Raw genomic sequence first — 18,482 nt, 5'->3', positions numbered from 1 at the left:
ATTCTGATAGTCTGTTTGTCATCAAACTAATATGTCCCATAGAAGGTCAAACTAAAACTATCAGCAAACCTTTAAAACTTTACCGGGAACCTCAGGAAGTATTTCTTGAAGTTGGTCAAATGTCGCAGACAACAGCCACTGAAGAGAAAATGACTTTTTCAACATGAGTTGTGCAACGAAAGGGTTGATGCAGGGGAAAACCAGCAAGAACTTCTCTCCCTACAGAATAAAAATAGATTAAAAATAAAGATAAAGCAACTGTTAGCCTAAGGGAAAAAAACATATGATAGCATTTTCTAACAAAGTGGAAACTGATAAACAGTGAACAAAAATTCCTTTTCTATTGTCCCAACAGGCACTGATAAGATGATACCCTGCCTAGCACACAGGAGTGCAATATAGAAGCAATGGTCTTCAACTAGAACACAAGTGAGAAAAATATTCTAAAGGCAGAAGGTGTCCTTATTTCTTTCTGATTGCTAACGGAGACATGATGTAAGAGCACTTCTATGGGTTAGACTTGTAAAAGCTCCAGGGCCGCTGGCCTAGTGCACACCTATGAACCTATGAAATATAAAGGAGCATATCTAAGGATGTACATACAATAAGTATTACATTCTAAGTTAAACTATATTAGGAATAACACAACATCTAAAGATATGAATGGAAAATCTTACTTGGCTTTAAATTGTAGGAATATAGGAAACAATAACAAATATGCAAATGAAAAAAAAAATCATTCAGTCATGTAGTTTTGTGTATAATGCTGAGATTTATTTGTATATGGTACATATTGTTGTAGTACCAACTCACCATAACTATAGATATTACAGCTTGGTCACTACTGCATTTTTCTTTTTTGCACATCAAGGACTGAAGTTCAGACACTTTCCTGGCATACATAACATTACCAAAAATATTGTTTTCTAGGGGAAAAAAATTATGGAAGCCATAGACGCCGACTATGATGACAGGGAAGGTTTTCCAAGCAGAAAGCTGAGATCCTAGGCTGCTAACATAATCCACACCAGGTTCTAAGATGTAGGTTGTCCTTCAGAAATTGTCTGACAGCCAATCATCTAGGTACGGATAAATATGGGTGCTCTTGGTTACACAGTGTGTTATCCCTGAGGTCAGGAAGTTTGTAGATAACCTGGGTGTAGTAACTAAACTAAAGGACAATGATGTAAACAGGTAATGGCCTTTGAAGATGGAGATATGCCAATAGGCATTCTTGAGGTATAAGGTGAATAGGACATGTTGAGGGTTTAGAAGAGGAAGAAATACCTGTAGTGTTAGTATCTTGAAGTTTAATACTTTTAGGAACTTGTTTAGCTTTCAGATGTCCAAATGGTTGTTCAGTGGCTGTCTTTTCTTGGAACTAGGAACAATCTTGAATAAAGTCCATTTCCTTCTTGCTTTAAAGGTACTTTGTCTAAAGTACCTTGAGCTATCATGTCTACTAGTTTTGACCAGACTAGATGTTCTTGTTCCTTTGGAATGAGGGGAACACATCTCGTTATGGTATTGTGAGAAATTGTAGTTTGTAGCTTCTGAAAACTATATTTAAGACTCATTGGTCTATGGTTATGCTGTACCATTGTTGGGAACAGGAGGCCAGCCAGCCCTCCCTTTTAGGATTTTGAGGGGTGGTGAACTGTGACGAGGTAATAGGTGGGGTAGGAATTTTGCAGAAAGGGGAGTGAGGAGGATGAAATAGTCACACCTACTCTCTGTTAGCAGAAGTGTCCTGAGGGCCCCTATGGCTCACTGTGTCCTCTTGCTGCCACATTTTCTTTTGTTTGGCCTGTTTCCTTTGGGTTATCTTTTTTCCAGGTTACAACTTAAAATGACCTTTTTAGATGGGTAATTACAGATCACTTGGGAAAGGGAGGATAGAATGTGGGTCTAACTGACACAGAGGGACCCATTTTCTTCTCCCTATGTTTTTCTTGCCCTGCATGGTTAGGGAGAGGCCCTTCTTGATCATGTAGGCCAGGATGGACTTCAGTCACACTCTTTGAGTTTTTGGATTAAAAACAGGGCAAACATCACAGCTAGAGACAATTTCTGCTTACCTATTTCAGAGAAGAGCTAACAAATAAAATACTTGTTACTTGCCCATCAGGACTGAATAAAGATGTTGAATATTTTGCTGGTGTGGTTCTTTGTCTCATGATACCTAGGCCATCGATCTAGGGGGATGTGATCCACAGTAGCATTATTTTCTTTAGTCCAGCAGCCCTTACGGGCTACAGGTTGGATATACAACAGGAGACTCATGCCATCTTTAAATTTTTACTTTTATTCCAGATATGAGGGTATAGGAATGTGCCAAGGGTGATATGCAGTTCACGAGTACCAGAGGTGATACCAAGACTGTGAGAAGAGTTTGCTCCCACATTACAAGCTAGGTAGACACATGAGGAGCACATCATGAAGTATGTGGGAGTGGCTCTGTCATGATGATATTGTATATCTACTGTGTTATGTAAGCTTGACACATCAAGGGAGGGGTAGAGCTTACGATAAAACTATTGATAACTGCAGCATCACAGTCCTAGTATCTTCAGTTCTCTTCCTAAGTTGTGGAGTTGTTCATAGCTCAACGACTAAGAGGTCTTTCTTTCTGGAGGGAGGCAATCTGCCTGGTGAAGGAACACATCTATGGCAATTCTGCACTATGCAGTGGCCCCAGGGACAAAAGGAGATGACTAGAATGCCAGAGCTCTGAAGTCAATACTAGAAAAAAAATTAAAGTAATCAAATTAAGCAAAGATAATTAAACTATAAAACTAACAGATCCCAACATTACCTGCATAACCTTCACTGTATTTCTAAGTACATTAAAATATTAACTGGAACTATAAAAAATAAACAATTGCCAGAGAAATAGAGAAGAAAAACACTCATAATGCACTTCGTGAAAAACAAAACAATTGCAAAACTGTCCATTCATAAAAATCTATGCGAACCACCTAAAGCCTTATTCACTAGAAACTTACGCAATTAAAGTTGCTCATAAAGGTGAATAGGAAACACTACTCTAATAAAAAGGAAAAAAAACCCATAAAAAATGTATACATGAAATATGCGGGGGGGTCTGCTTTGTGTGATTCACAAGATACCTTGTACTGCAGGATTATGTGACTCTGCTCAAGACTTGTGGCTTCATCACTCTTATCATGAACTCATTTCCTAAACACTAAATATACAGTGCAAGAAGTTTCATGCATAACACACCAGACCTCCCCTCTAACTCATATGTAGACACACACACACACACACACACACACACACACACACACACACACACACACACACACACACACACACCACACTGATATAAAATGGTACACAGCAACAGTGGACTCTCCATACAACTCACGCTCCTGTAATCCACCTCATGTGGGGAGTTTGTTCCTCACTCCATTTCTTAAGTGAAACAACACTATAGTCACAATAATGGTCCTTATAGCTTGCCTCACCTTGTGACATTATCATACCTCTCAACTTCTTAGTGCTAGAAATCTGGACAAAGCCTGACAAAATGGGGGGGGGGGGGCAAAGGCCCAAAATAGGGACAAAATTTAAATACTGATCTTATAAACTTAAAATGTTGCTAGAATAACAAGGCTTGTGTTAACATACATTTTCTGAAGGGTTTGAAGTCTGAAACAGAAATGTATATATCAGTGATTCATCAGAAAATCACAAATTTTATGAGGAAAAAGATCAAAAATATGAGGCAAAAAATCTGGACATTCTGCGAAAATCTGGACAGTTGAGAGGTATGGTATACTGTGCAAGACAGTAGTATGTATTTATGTGCTACATGCCAAAGGTAATCTATTATAATGCATGCATAATCCAGCAAAGGTAGGACTATAGTAGAAGATGAGTGGTACCACCTTGATCATTTCACATTTGGCACCAAACCACAGCACAGTCATATATGCAGTTGCCTCCCATTCTGCCTGACATGCATTTGGCTCTGCTACAACTTTTTAACAACACACCCCCCCTCTTTATTAACAGGCTTCTTTTAAGCAACTACTCCACCCCCTATTTTTTTTATAAAAAAATGCTTACTTTTATATTATTTTGAAGCAACCAACCTAAAGTGTTGAAAGTCTAATTTTTATTGTTTTATGCAACCATGGAATCACTTAGGTGCCCTTTTGTTACACTTTCCCATGTTTACTGCACACTCCTTGACATATTATGATTATTCAAAGTGAAGTAGTAATATAGTCTAATACACACTGACTGTGGCCTGATTTTTGTTATCACCCAGATGACTTTATTTCAATAACAGCTTGGGTGCACGAAGATCTGTATGGGATAAGGTCAGAGAGAGCCGCTAACAGAAGACACACATGCAGGGACACAAACACTTCCACAGCTACTTGAATGATGACTCCCTCTGTTTAGCTCTCTCACTCCTCTGAAAGGGTAACAATTGGGCTCCAGACCCACTGGAGGGGCCAATGTTTGCCAGGCATGGAGGGAGAAAGCACACAGAAAAATTGGCAATGATGTAATTATTCTTAATTCCTTTTAATCCTGTTGAGATGTTTCCAATTTTGGCATTAAGTAGGTGTTACACTATCACAAACTCTTTGCAAATTCCATCATGGTCTGTATCTGCTTTATGCATATGAGTATTTTCTTTAATATACAATGACTGGGGTGATTTGGGGGTAGTCAGGACACAGTGTATGCATTTTGAAGGCTTTAGAGTCCAACTTCATTCAGTTTCTACCCCAAGTATTTTGTTAGATGGTTCTCTTCTTTCTGACATGTTATAGTGATTGTATATATGCAATCTGCTGTGGCCACTGACAGGTTTTATACCTCCTGGCTATGCCCCTGCTATTCCACAGGCTAAATTATTCCCAAACTACTTCTGCTAGGTACACATGTACACAGTGACTATCTCTTCTCTCTTATTTTTTTGTCTTTTACTCTTCATAAGATAAAATGCATATAATTATATCTGACCTAATGTTCTGCTACTTAACTGCACCCAGTACTGATCATGCTGCTGTAAAGTCTTCTTGTTTATTTCATAATTATATGCTTTGTTTATCCTCACTTTGTATGTAATGCTCCTACTGTGACCTGAGCATTCTCTGTATAGTATAGTACTACCATAAATAATTTGCATGGTACTTTGTTTGTATGCAATGCTGCTAAATATTACTTTAGTTTTCTGCATGTTGTATATGTAGTACTGTTATTTTTTTTCTTGTGGAGCTTTTCTCAATATGTCTCCACTGAAAAAGGCCTTGTTTGCTCAGTCTGACTTTCTTGGTAAAGCAATAGAATTAAGTAAGTAAATAAATAAATGAATAAATAAATAAAATGTATTATATAAAAGAGAGTTAGGTTTTATTGGACTTATGGCTTCTAGAGGCTTCTAGAAGAAGTGGATTTCTTCTGTCTATTCTTTACCACATCTGTCTATATTGGATAGGTTCATAGGTTCATAGATTAATACTAAGCTAACTGCCCTTGCGAGCCATTTTAAGCCTAGCCAATTATCCCTTGTGAGACTCAAACCCTGCACCTTGTGTTTGTAAGGCAAACACGTGTGTGTGTGTGTGTGTGTGTGTGTGTGTGTGTGTGTGTGTGTGTGTGTGTGTGTGTGTGTGTGTGTGTGTGTGTGTGTGTGTGTGTGTGTGTGTGTGTGTGTGTGTGTGTGTGTGTGTGTGTGTGTGTGTGTGTGTGTGTGTGTGTGTGTGTGTGTGTGTGTGTGTATTGTGTGTGTGTTTGCATATGTATGTGAGAATTAATAGGGTAGAACAGCTGCTGACAGTTTCTCCTTTATAATCTGCTATTTTTAACCTTTCTCAGATGTTTAAAGTATTGTCTGTCAAAAATAAGTGATTTTTTTTGTGAGTTTGAGCAGTTCATCCATACCTTGCCTGAGGTATCTGATTTACCAAGTCTATGAAAGTTAGCTCATGTACTGACTCCATACTTAATTTAAGTAATTAAAAGTCCCCATGGACCATTGTAGTGTCACCTGTTACTTAAAGCATACATATTTCACCTGTTACTTAAAGCATACATATTCTTAGGAGCTCTACTCCCACGTCCACAGTCTCTAAATAAACTACATTTAAGAGTGTGCCACCTGGGAGAAAAGGGTAAGTGTGTTTCGCATCTATCCGAGGTGGTGGTGTGACTTCAGAGGTAATAAATTTAGAGATCAGGCATGGGACAGAGCTCCCTCACTGGGATGTACAGGGGGTATAACCACGCTGTAAAACATAATTGCAGTAATACAGATATAATTATTTATCAACAGTAAAGTGATCTGCAGGACCCTTCTCAGCAAAATAATGAGTATGGTCAAATGATCTACATTAACGTCTAACAGACCCAGCACAATACTTGCCTTCTGTCCTAAAACAAAACACTTAACACTCCAAGACAAATATTTGCATAACAAAGTACTGAAAAAACTAATTTTTGTTACAAGGCAGTCTGTTCTGGCAGATGCATCAAGAAAACCTTAAACTGTTTTTTCATGTTAGCAGAAACTCAGAAACAACTTAACAGCTACTTCTATAATTCGCAAACAATTTGTGAAAAAAAAAAAATATATATATATATATATATATATATATATATATTGATATTTTGAGGATCTGTGATTTGCTCTTACTTAAGTCCACATCAGGTATAAGTGAGGTAACAATTACTGTTTTTTGATTCTTAACTATGCATGTCACTCTCACTCTTTGTACCAAACTCTGATGTAAAAGGTTTTCCTCAGATTCATGTAATTGATTGACTTGTTTTGTATGTATAAACTTTGCATATTTGTTAATATGTATAATTTAGTAGTGGAGCTTTTCTCCCCGGGCCTCTACTGAAAATGGACATGCATCCAGCTAGACTAGCCCGGTCAACAAATGTAAAATAAAATAAATAAATAAAATAATAGATTTGTCTTTCCTGGGTTTCACAGAAAGAAACGGAAGGTTTACATTCTGCCCCAAACTAGTAATTTTAAACTCCAAGAAAAAAATCACTAACTACAATGTTGCAGTAAAACAATAATAATAATCAGATTTCATCACCTATTGGTCTTTTGTTCAAACTTTCTCAAAAATGCTGAACTACATTTTCTTGTTATCTTAACACAAAGGCCAGTTCCCAGCTCCTGTTAAAATTTAAAAGTAATTAGTCCCCCACTTGCCTCACAAGAAGAAAAAAAAAAGATTTGCTTTTCTTATTCTAATCTAGTGCTTTCGAAGATCTAAAATTCTGCAAACATATTTAAACAAATTAATACTTTAAAAAAAGCAAGATGAAACAAGTGTAAAACATGGAAAGTATACAGTTCATTTCAAAACTAAATTTCCTCACACAGCAGTCTGTTCTTCTTGTAGCGGTCTCAAAAATACCTTATTTTGGTTTTGTTGGTCACTTAGAAATACCAGCTTCCATCTCTTTCCTCAATTCATAAGCAATTAATCTATGCTGTGTTATACATAAAAAATGCAAGGGTTGTCTTCTGCTCTAACCTATCACATTTAATTATTTTCTTCAAACAAGCATTTATACTATCATTGCATAATCTGACATCCAGTCATAAATCTAAATAAGCACACGTGCCCCCCCTCCTCACACACACACACACACACACACACACACACACACACACACACACACACACACACACACACACCACACACACACTTAACACATCATATTCTAAGACTGGCATCATGATATTTCAAATACCTACTTCACATCAACTTTTTTTATCAACACTGCTAAACATATACATATAGATCACTTATTTGTACTAATTTATTCTATCCCCATACCCTTTTCTAGAAATATAGTGTATAATTATACTCATAATCCATAGGCAAAAACGCTATATATACTTCTGAAACCCACCAAGTAGGCTTCTTTCAAATCATCTTATCTCCTTTATCCACTTAATTCCCCAGCTTGTCATCCTGAGGAGAAGAAACTGTGGCCTTCTTTGTCTCCCTAGCTACCACATTAAATACTTTAACCTATCATAACCCAAGAGCATTTTCATAATTATCATTTCAATTTGCAGCTGTAGCACTTATATGAGTTAATTAACTGCCCTAAATCTTAAAAATCCAAAGTTTACAATGAATGTTAGATTTCACACTCAGCATTATAGCTCTTCACTCATTGACGTATGCCATAAATACAAGGTAAAAATCAAATAAGTAAAGTAATGTAAAATTCAAAACAATGTAAATGGATCAAGATGTGGCCAATGGGACACAACTCATTCCATCACTTTCTGTCATGCTAACAATATTATACAATGATTTCAATTAATAACCTTGAGACAATCTGGCTAAGCAAACTGTCTTCCTCCTTAACTCTCAGTTACCTATTAAGCCCTTTAAATCAGATTCTCAGTTAGTCAGGGTATGTCCATTCAGGCTATACTATTTTTCCAAAAAAGCAAGACCTATTCATCATTGGAAGAGGGAATGTTCCTGCCTAGAGAAACAACTTTGACGATAGAAAATGGTTATTTCTCAGCATGAACAATCATCCACTATCAGTCAAACTGGATACCGCAATTACTAGTTAATTCAAATATAAGCATTGCTTATGTACATTTCTGAGCGAGGGCAAATGTCCTCCAAACTACTCTGTTGCATATCCAGTAGATTTGGTCATGATATGTAAGACTGACTCCTGAACACAGCAGAATAGATGTCATTATCCCTACTACTTGGAACCATCCTATCCTCAAGAGTATAGCTTATACCCAGCATGCTAAGCCATATACAATCTCTAATTTGAGTTGGATATCATAGAACAATTCTTAGCCCTCCAAAATAAGACAAATATTATCACCAATGGCCTTTTCTTACTGTGAAAAAAAAAACAGTAAGAAAAGACTACTGTCTTTTGACCGGGCCAAGCCAAACCTTTCATTTAAACCAAGGAAACACCAACTACACCATAAAAAAAATATTTTGCTATATAATTTATATGAGATGAGTTCCAACCAACAGCCTGAAATGTAGTGCAGGATCTCTATAAGCACTTTTCCACTTGACACTGTCTAGTGGAAGACTAGTGCAGTCACTTAACTTGTTTTATAAACCAAACAATTCAGACCTTCTTCTTCTCTTGTGCTCCAATCACACATATATTCTCACATCCAGCTTTGTCTTCCAGGTCAGATAGTTGTGCAATAACGACAGTAAAATTCATATGAACTTCACTGTCCAAGTCCATTAATGCCTTTTTTCACCTGCAAGAATTGTCTCTGTTTAGTCATTTATTTATTGACACTCGATTAACAGGGAAGTCCGTCTGGGTAGGAGCCCATTTTCAGTACGGGCACAAAGGAAAGCTCCAAAGTATTGCAAAACATTTTAAGAACAATAATTTTGCAGTCTTAATAAATAACACAAAAACATCTAATTTAAATAATTATACCAAGTTAAACATAATATGAAAACATGGTTAAGAATAGATACAAGTTATATGATGATTGTTTAATATTCTGAGAAATGCCAAGTGCCCACAAGCTGAAAAAAAGACAGAAAACAAAGGAGAAGAGTGAACTTTGAAAACCACTCTTCTCCTCAACTCTGAGATCACTATACCTTGGAGAAAAGGAAATATTCTGAGAAATGTCACCTCGGACTTAGTATATGTAAGTCCGATCTTTCAACCATTAAATCTCTGTATTTCAGGATAAGCTATAGCAGGTCCCGCCATTTCAAATGGTTACCAAAATTAAAGGTAACTTAGTATAATACAAACAGGATTTGCAAAATGAAGTGAGACGAAAGCAGGCTTATGGTATATTTAGGGAGAAAGCCAGGGGAGAGAAATTGATAGAACTAAGAAGTGAGTGAAGACGGGAGAGCAAGGAGATATAAGGTATGAAGAAATACTTGTTCACATTTAGGGATATAGGTTATCCTGGTGTTGAGCAAGAACAGAGCCAGCTTTGGCTAGAAAGTCTTTCAGAATAGTTTTGAAGGATGGGAGGCAGGGTACTGACATGATGGACACAGGTAAGGAGTTCCACCCCTTGGCAACACAGTACGAGCGTAGACAATGTCCAGCAGATTTGAGGTTTGTGGAGTTTTTGGCCTTTGAATCATAATGACTGACTGGGGACTTACTTGTGTAGAATGTTATTTAGTGCAAAACACTAAAAAAGTAGTAGAGCATTATTGTAATAAAACAATATTTGAAATGGTGTTGGTTGATTACACCAACACCATAAAATACAAAAAAAAAAAAAACAATTGTCTGTTAACATAAAGTGAGCAAGCTATTGAAAAAATCTTTGGAATGACAATTCTAACAAACCTCAGATGGTGAAACGGAAAGCCAGGATCTGTCTAGCCAAGTTACTGGGTCTCCATTACAGGATAATAATGTTAGATCTGCAATCTGTCGAATTTGTCTTGCTGTCTCTGTAACTCCTCTTGTGATGATTACCTAGAAGGAAAACTATGTCTATTTAATATCTCTGTAGTTCTTTTAAATGCATAAAGTAATAAAGTCACTGAATAGAAGATTTAGTTTCACAGTGTGCACTAGTTATGATTAATGCATTAAACATAATGAAACTATGAAGTCACATTTAAATATCTTCAGTCTGTGCCATCTTAATTACAACACCAAGGTTAATATGAACAAGCATTTATATTTAGAGTCGGAAAAATTTAATAAGTAGTACATCCAAAATTGTGGAAATTTAAGGAATACTTGAATCATTGGTAAGGCAGTTTTACTTATGGTTGAGGATGCAGGCTCTTAGTAAATTCAAGCCAAACACGTATGTAGCATGTAGTTAAAAGAGTGTATGGGAGTTCATAGGTTCATAGGTAGGTACTAGGCTATAGGCCCTAGGACCCATACAAGCCTAGCCAAAAAATGTACCCTGGCTTTCGCCACCCAAGAAAATTATTTTCCTATGCCCCTGTCGAGCAGAGCCACAGAAGTGATCCCCGGGGTGAATTTCCCATTTCCCATCCAATCATCAAGATTTTTCTTGAAGAGTGCTAATGAGGAGCTCTGTTTGACATAGATAGGTAATCTGTTCCAGAGTATGGGAAGTCTCTGGGACAGGAATCTATCCCTCCAGCATGTTCTGTTTATTGTGGTGACAAGGTTAAGGTCCCTAGAGCGTGTAGCTCGGAGAGATTGGGATTTCTTTAAGTGGAGCATGTCCAACAGCTCTGGGTTTGACATAGCTTTGTATGTTAGGCAGAGATCGCCCCTGAGTAGGTGATATGCGATGGAGTAAAGCTGTAGTTTTTTGAGACGGTCTGCATAGGGCATCTGTTTGAGGCCAGTAATCCTCTTTGTGAGGTATTTCTGTGGTCTTTCCAGTTGTTGTAGATGTTTTGTGAGGTACATATCAAAAGGGGCGTTGTACTCTATAATGGGTTTAATGAGTGATGAGTAGAGGGGAACAATGACCTCTTTTTTTCTGGATGAGAATCCTTTTGTGATGAGATGAGCCACGTAGAAGGATTTCCTGACCACAGTGGTGATGTGATTATCAAAGGAGAGAATACTGTCCACCTGTGTCCCAAGGTCCCTTATCACATTTTCGGCATTAAGTAGACTACCAGCTATGTGGTAGTTCAAGTTCATGGGTACAGAGTTTTTACCAAAGGGGATGACAATACACTTTTTGGCGTTGAGCTTCAGGCCATGGCTTTGACACCAGGTATCTGTCTCAGTGGGGCCCTTTTGTAGTTTGTCCACATCGTTAGGAGTTTCGATTATGGCTCCTAGTTTGCAGTCATCTGCAAACTTTGTTAGCCAAAGACCTTCTGTGTTGGCCTGCACTTCAGAGAAGTAGATACCAAACAGGAGAGGACCCAGGACTGAACCCTGTGGTACTCCACTTGTCACTGGTCTGATGTCGGATTTGGAATCCACTACTTTCACAGTGTGGGTTCTGTCCATGAGCCAGTTGGCAACCCATCTTATGACATAGGGATTTATACCTAGTTTAGTGAGCTTATCTATAATTCCAGAGTGGGGGATGGTGTCGAAAGCCTTGGCGAGATCTAGATAAGCTGTGTGAACCATTTTACCATCATCTATGGCTTTGGTGACTGCTTCAAAGAAGTCAATCAGGTTTAGGAGACATGATCTGCCTTTTACAAATCCAAACTGAGTAGGGTCCAGAGTTTGGAGATTACCAATGTCTTTGTTTATGAGTTCCATGATGATATGTTCCATGGCCTTGCAGACAAGGCTCTTCAGGCTAATGGGGCGGTAGTTCCCGGGGTCCGTCGTGACTCCCCCTTTGTGGAGTGGGATAACTGTCACAGTGCGCCATTCAGTGGGTACAAAGCCTGAGGTGAGGCTATGATTGAACATGGTACTTAGCAGGGTGCCAGTTCATTCTGTAGTTCGTGTAGAATGCAGCCTGGGATATTGTCAGGTCCCATGGATGCTGTGTTCTTGGCTTTGGAGAGTGTGTTTTTTACCTGTGCAGCCGTGATTATAGGAACTTTGTATTCTTCCGGTATAGAGATGGGCCCTCTAGGGGGTGAGAGAGGGGTAAACTTAGCACTGAACCTATCTGCTAGGATGTTGGCAATATCAGTTGGTTCTGTATATTTAGTGCCATTATGCTGTAACTCAGAGCAAATCTGAGTGTTCCCATTTAGATTCTTGACATAGCTATAGAATGCTTTGTGGTTGTCTTTAGAGTCAGTGGCAATTTTGTTTTCGTAACTAGCTTGGGAGGATTTTATGAGGGATCTCAGCTTCTTACTGAGGTTGACCAGGGAGTTCCTCCAGTTATGGGATTTTACTCTTTTTTGCAACAGTTTCTTCTGTTGTAGAGTTTGTTTATGGCAGAGGACCACCAGATTGGCTTCCTTTTTTTGGAGGATAACATCTTGGTTCTATTAGGGATAGCATGATCCATGCACTCGTGTAAGTGCTTATAACGTGCAGTTGTGTAGGATTTGGCAGTCATACCTCTATTGTCCATTTGCATGGGTGTCATGAAGTTTGCCACTTCTGTCTTAAGAAGTGTGAAGTTGGCTTTTGAGAAGTTTTTTTACGATGGTTTCCCTAATTGGGGATGGGGGTGGGATGTGGATGTCTAGGCTGATTAGCTTGTGGTCGGATCTGACCAATGAGGAATTGACCTCTGGTGTGGAACACCGGTTTCCCATGTTGGTGATGACCAGGTCTAGGATATTGCTGCCCCTGGTGGGGGTGTGAATAAGTTGATCCAAGGCGTTGGAATTTATGAATTCTAGAAAATGTTGAGCAAAAGAGTTGGTACGAGTAGTTTTCCCAGTTAATGGTGGGGTAGTTGAAATCACCCATTATTAGGGTGTTGGGTTGTACCCTAATACTTTCCAGTGTATCAAGAAATGAGGAGTGTGAATCCTGGGGCATGGTGGGGGGTCTGTAGCAAGCTACAATTTGGATTGCGGTCTTGCCCAGAGTTAGTTGCACTTGGATAATCTCGGATGCATTATGCTGTGCAACTAGCCCGGAGGTGTGGATATCCTTAATGAATATGGACACGCCTCCACTTTTAGTGCTTCTTTCTGGGTTAGGTGGCTGAAAGGTGTGGTATGAATTGAAGCCTGGTAATGCAGGGGTGCTCTCTGGAGCTTTGAACCAGGTCTCTGTCACTGCACAGATGTCAATGTTCTCCATTTTAAGGAGTGCCTCGAGTGAGTGCATTTTGAGGTTTAGACTTCTAGCATTGAGTTCATTTTTTTCTTTATGCTTTCCACTGATTCTTATCCCCTTTTATAATTAATCAAGTAGGTTATTACTAAACCAAATTATATCCTAATAGGTGTGATCTAAGATCACAACAAAGTTACATGATCTGTTTGCTCTGGGTCACACATTAACACATTAAGTCTTAACAGTATTCCATTGCTTACTAAGAAAATACAGAGCCTAAATCTCAACGCCATGTCCTTGTTCTTGATATCATATAAGCTACTGAGGGATGATCTCTGCTTTACATACAGAGCCTCAAGAGATTATACCTCTACGTCGTAGTGTACACCCGCAAGTCCAGTGGTGGCATAAACATCTGTTCAAGAGATCTTAATATCTTCTGTGACATTAATAGAACATGTTAGAGGGATAGATATGTATCACAGGGAATTCCAGTTCTTTGGAATTGCCTTCCTCTCCACATAAAACAAAATACGTCTCTTATTCTATCAAAAATGATCTGGGCAAATGTATGGGAAATCACAAATTCATTCCTGGGGTATCACCCTTGTCCCTTACAGAAAGGGGTAACATGTAAATCTTCTGCATTCTCCAGGTTATTCATATCTAAATTACAAGGGCATGGAATGCATGGTCAGGCTTCTAAGATCCACAAGGGTTAATAGCCCAGCAAGCACCTATGAAACGATGATTAAGCAGATGCCAACATCCTATCCTATTCCCAATTACTTTACTTTTTCATTCCTACCACCTATACCTTGTGTTTTCCAGTGCCTTCTTTCATCATTTCTGTCTGTTTCTGTATGTGTGCTTCATTATCATCTCCTTCCTTGTATCATTAGCATTCCCTGTATGTGTACTTCATCACATTTGCTCTCTTCATTTTGTGCCCCCTACATTCTTCCTTGCGTACTGTACCTGATATTCATGTCTTTGATTCTCCTGTTCTAATAGACAGGTTCATAGGTACTTAGGCATGTGGTCCAGGAAACTATTGAGGAACCTAACTCAATTTCCCAACTGCCCCAAAGTACTGTCTGGTTAAATGAGTAGCTGAAGGTCAGAGAGTGGGCAAATAGAGGCTGATGTGCTCAAACTCTGAAGTGTAGAAAGTAGCTTGTTAACAGCTCATAGCCTTAATCTTCTCTGCCAACTGAAATAAACTTTTAGTTATGTACTCACCATAACTTCAGATGTTTGGGATCCATCTCGCCTACATTCTGTACTGATGGGCTCGGAGCCGATCCCTCGGCTCCGACTCGGCACGCTTATGCTATAGAGCGAGTCCTCTTATTGGCTGAGCTATCTTTATCCCAGGATGCACCACCACTAATCACCCAGATCTTGTTAGTCCGCATACATGCACACATGCACAACTTGATTATATAACATTGTTAGATGTTTCAAGATGAAACAACAGGATTCGGACCTTTTGATATCCTCTGATCTCCAAGGAAGGGGGAAGGAGGGTGGGTTATTAGGAATGTAGGCGAGATGGATCCCAAACATCTGAAGTTATGGTGAGTACATAACTAAAAGATGTTATGTGATCCTATCTCGCCTACATTCTGTACTGATGGGACAGCGTCCCTAGCACCTAAATCCCGGGTGGCTCATTGGAAAACACTCCTGAGCACTGTGGAACCAAATGAAGCTCATCCTCTAGATGCCACATCTAATTTGTAGTGGGAAATGGAGGTGTGCGGGGAAGACCATGTAGCCGCAGCACAAATGTCACTAATAGCAAGCTTAGCATGAAATGCTATCAAAGTAGCCATAGCCCTTGTAGAATGAGCCTTGACAGAGGTGGAAAGCTCTTTGTTAGAATAAAAATAAGCTTGAGAAATACAGTCCCTGATCCATTTGGCAATAGTGACCTTTGTGACAGCTTTGCCCAATTTGTTATCTGCAAAGGATACAAACAACTGATCTGTTTTCCTTGTTTGTTTGGTCCTGTCTAAATAAAAACGTAACTGTCTGTGTACATCTAGTGTGTGGAATATGAACTCCGCCTTGTTAGAGTATTTTGGGAAAAAAACTGGAAGCTCTAACGACTGTTGTAAGCAGAAAGTAGAACAAACCTTAGGGACAAAGGAAGGATTTGGTCTGAGGGATACTCTGTTCTTGTGAAAAACCAAGTACGGGGGTTTTACTGACAAAGCTTGAAGCTCTGAAACTCTTCTGGCAGAGGTAATCGCCACCAGAAAAGCTGTCTTCCATGATAGAAACTTTAAATCACATGTAGCTGCTGGTTCAAAGGGAAAAGAAGTCAAGGCGCGTAACACTATATCGAGATCCCATGGAGGTGCAGGATGAGAAATCGGAGGTCTCAATAGAGCAGCACCTTTTAAGAAGGTCTTGCACAATCTGTTGCTCATTAAAGGTGGGTCTATGGATTCGTGAAAATTAGAAATTGCTGCCAATTGTACCTTGATGGTAAAAACTGAAGAGCCTTGATTGAAAAGAGAAGTCAGAAATTTTAGTACTTCTGCCACGGGAATAGAAATGGGGTCCAGGCCCCAGAGTTGAGCCCAAATAGCAAATCTTTACCATTTGCTAGAATACAGTTTCTTTGTAGCAGACTTATGGGCCGAAGATAATATGTGTACAACATCTGGATCCAATGTATGACTCCTGACTATCGTCGGAAGAGGAGGAGCCAAGACATCAATTTTAAGGTGTGTAGGGACTGGTGGAATAGTCCCTACTGATGAACCAGTAGGTCTGGTATCTGATCCAGAAACCATGGACCTTCCAGGGCATGTTTCCGAAGATAGGGGAACCACACTTGACGAGGCCAGTAAGGAGCAATTAAGATCATTTTGCTCCCCAAGAGAGATGCCTTTTGAATCACTCTGGGAAGGAGAGGAACTGGAGGGAAGGCATAAAGCAAGCCGGTGGGCCAAGGATGGACTAATGCGCCCATGGGGCTCTTCCCCGGAGCCGGGGTTAGGGAGAAGAATTCTTCGCACTTCGCATTCAGAGGAGTCGCGAAGAGGTCGCAACACGGAACTCCCCATTCGCTGAAAATCTGACTTGCAACTGTCATATTCAGAGACCATTCATGAGGAGAGAGGATGGTCCTGCTCAATCTGTCGGCTATCACATTGGACTTGCCCGGTATGTGAGTAGCCACTAGCGTTTGGTGGAGACTGCCCATTCCCAAACTCTCATGGCTTCTCTGCAAAAAGGATAGGATCTGGTCCCTCCCTGTTTGTTCAGGTACCAAACAACTGACATGTTGTCTGAGTGAACGGCAATTACGCCTTGAGGGAGATAATCGTGAAGGGCTTGAAGGGACAGAAGTACTGCCCTCATTTCCAAGATGTTGATATGAAGCAAAGTCTCTTCCGGATGCCATTTGCCTTGGACTGACCTGCCCAGGGAATGCCCCCCCCCCCACCCCGTCTGGGAGGCGTCCGTGGTCAAAGTGGCCGCCGGAGGAGGTAGAACAAAGGGTAGTCCCAGATCCAAGTTGGAGGGCACTAGCCACCAGCGAAGGTCCCGTCTGCAAGATTCCATGATCCATACAAGGTGATTGAGGGGGAGTTCCTGAAAGGACCACTGAGCTGAGAGGAGCCACTGGAGAATTCTCATGTGCAACCTTGCCAAGGGGACTAGAAGAACCGTGGCGGACATGGATCCCAATAGCTGCAGGACCATTCTGGCTGGGGCTTTGGATCTTGGAAGTAAGGCTCGAACTTGAGCTTGTATGGTTTGTATTCTGTCTGTAGGTAGGTAGACCCGCATTTGTTTTGAGTCTATCTCTACCCCTATGAATCTTATTCATTGAGATGGCAGCAACACAGACTTTGGCCAATTGAAGGTGATTCCAAGGGAATTGCCCAGTGATATTGTGGCTTGTAGGCTCCGCAGAAGTAGATGCTTGGAAGTGGCAGTTAGGAGCCAGTCGTCTAGATACGGAAACACCTGGAATCCTAGACTTCTCAGGTGAGCAGTCACGACTGCCAAACACTTGGTGAACACCCTGGGGGCTGTGGTGAGACCAAAGGGCAGCGCACGGAACTGAAAATGACTGCCTCCTAGGCTGAAGCGCAGATGTCTCCTGGACGCTTGATGTACCATGATATGATAATAAGCGTCCTTGAGATCTATGGAGCACATCCAAACACCTTTCTCCAGCAATGGGAGAATGGTTTGTAGGGTGACCATTCGAAACTTGGACTTTCTGACTGAACGGTTTAGGATGCTGAGGTCCAAAATGGGCCTCAAGTCCCTGGTCTTTGGCACCAAAAGAATCTTGAGTAAGTCCCTAATCCGATCTGGTCTACGGGACCGGGTTGGATGACTCCTTTTGCAGCAGCTTTGAAACTTCTGAGGCTGCGGTATCCCGTTGACTGGGTGGCGGGTCCGGGATTTTTTTGGACTGAGGGGGGGGGGTGAGAGAATGGGATGGAGTAACCTCCGGCGATAATCCGAAGCACCCATCGGTCCTGAGTGATACCTTCCCAGGCCTTTAGGTGCTTCGAGAAACGACCCCCGACTGGCTCCAGAGCAGCACAGCCGGGCAATCCCTCTGGGACTATGAAAGGCTGAAGAGCCACGAAAGGACTCGCGGTCTCCAGTGTTGCGAGGGCCTCTGCCGCCTCTGGGACGGCGTCTTCCGGAAGAATTTCCCCCTCCTCTGCCTCTGGAAGGGGAACCCTCCTGCTGAGAGGGGTAAGGCTTCTGAGATCTACGGAACCACATTTTCCCTCCTCTTTTAGCCTTGGGATAAGGCCGAAAGGGAG

General features: G+C 40.4%; 1 protein-coding gene across 1 annotated transcript in view; it reads right to left on the bottom strand.

Moving 5' to 3' along the window:
- Positions 1 to 18,482, bottom strand: part of LOC122792780 (protein shortage in chiasmata 1 ortholog-like) — a 240,410-nt gene that overhangs the window by 200,593 nt on the left and 21,335 nt on the right. Inside the window, exons 3-4 of the mRNA XM_044060350.1 lie at positions 10,357 to 10,488; positions 70 to 219 (exon numbers count right to left, since the gene is read on the bottom strand). Of these exons, the coding sequence (XP_043916285.1) occupies positions 70 to 219; positions 10,357 to 10,488 (282 nt within the window). The remainder of the gene's footprint in view (positions 1 to 69; positions 220 to 10,356; positions 10,489 to 18,482) is intronic.

Source organism: Protopterus annectens, chromosome 2.part0 (genome assembly GCF_019279795.1).
Source record: "Protopterus annectens isolate FY-2018-M chromosome 2.part0, PAN1.0, whole genome shotgun sequence".
NCBI lineage: Eukaryota > Metazoa > Chordata > Ceratodontiformes > Protopteridae > Protopterus > Protopterus annectens.
This window is presented reverse-complemented; position numbering and strand designations above follow the sequence as displayed.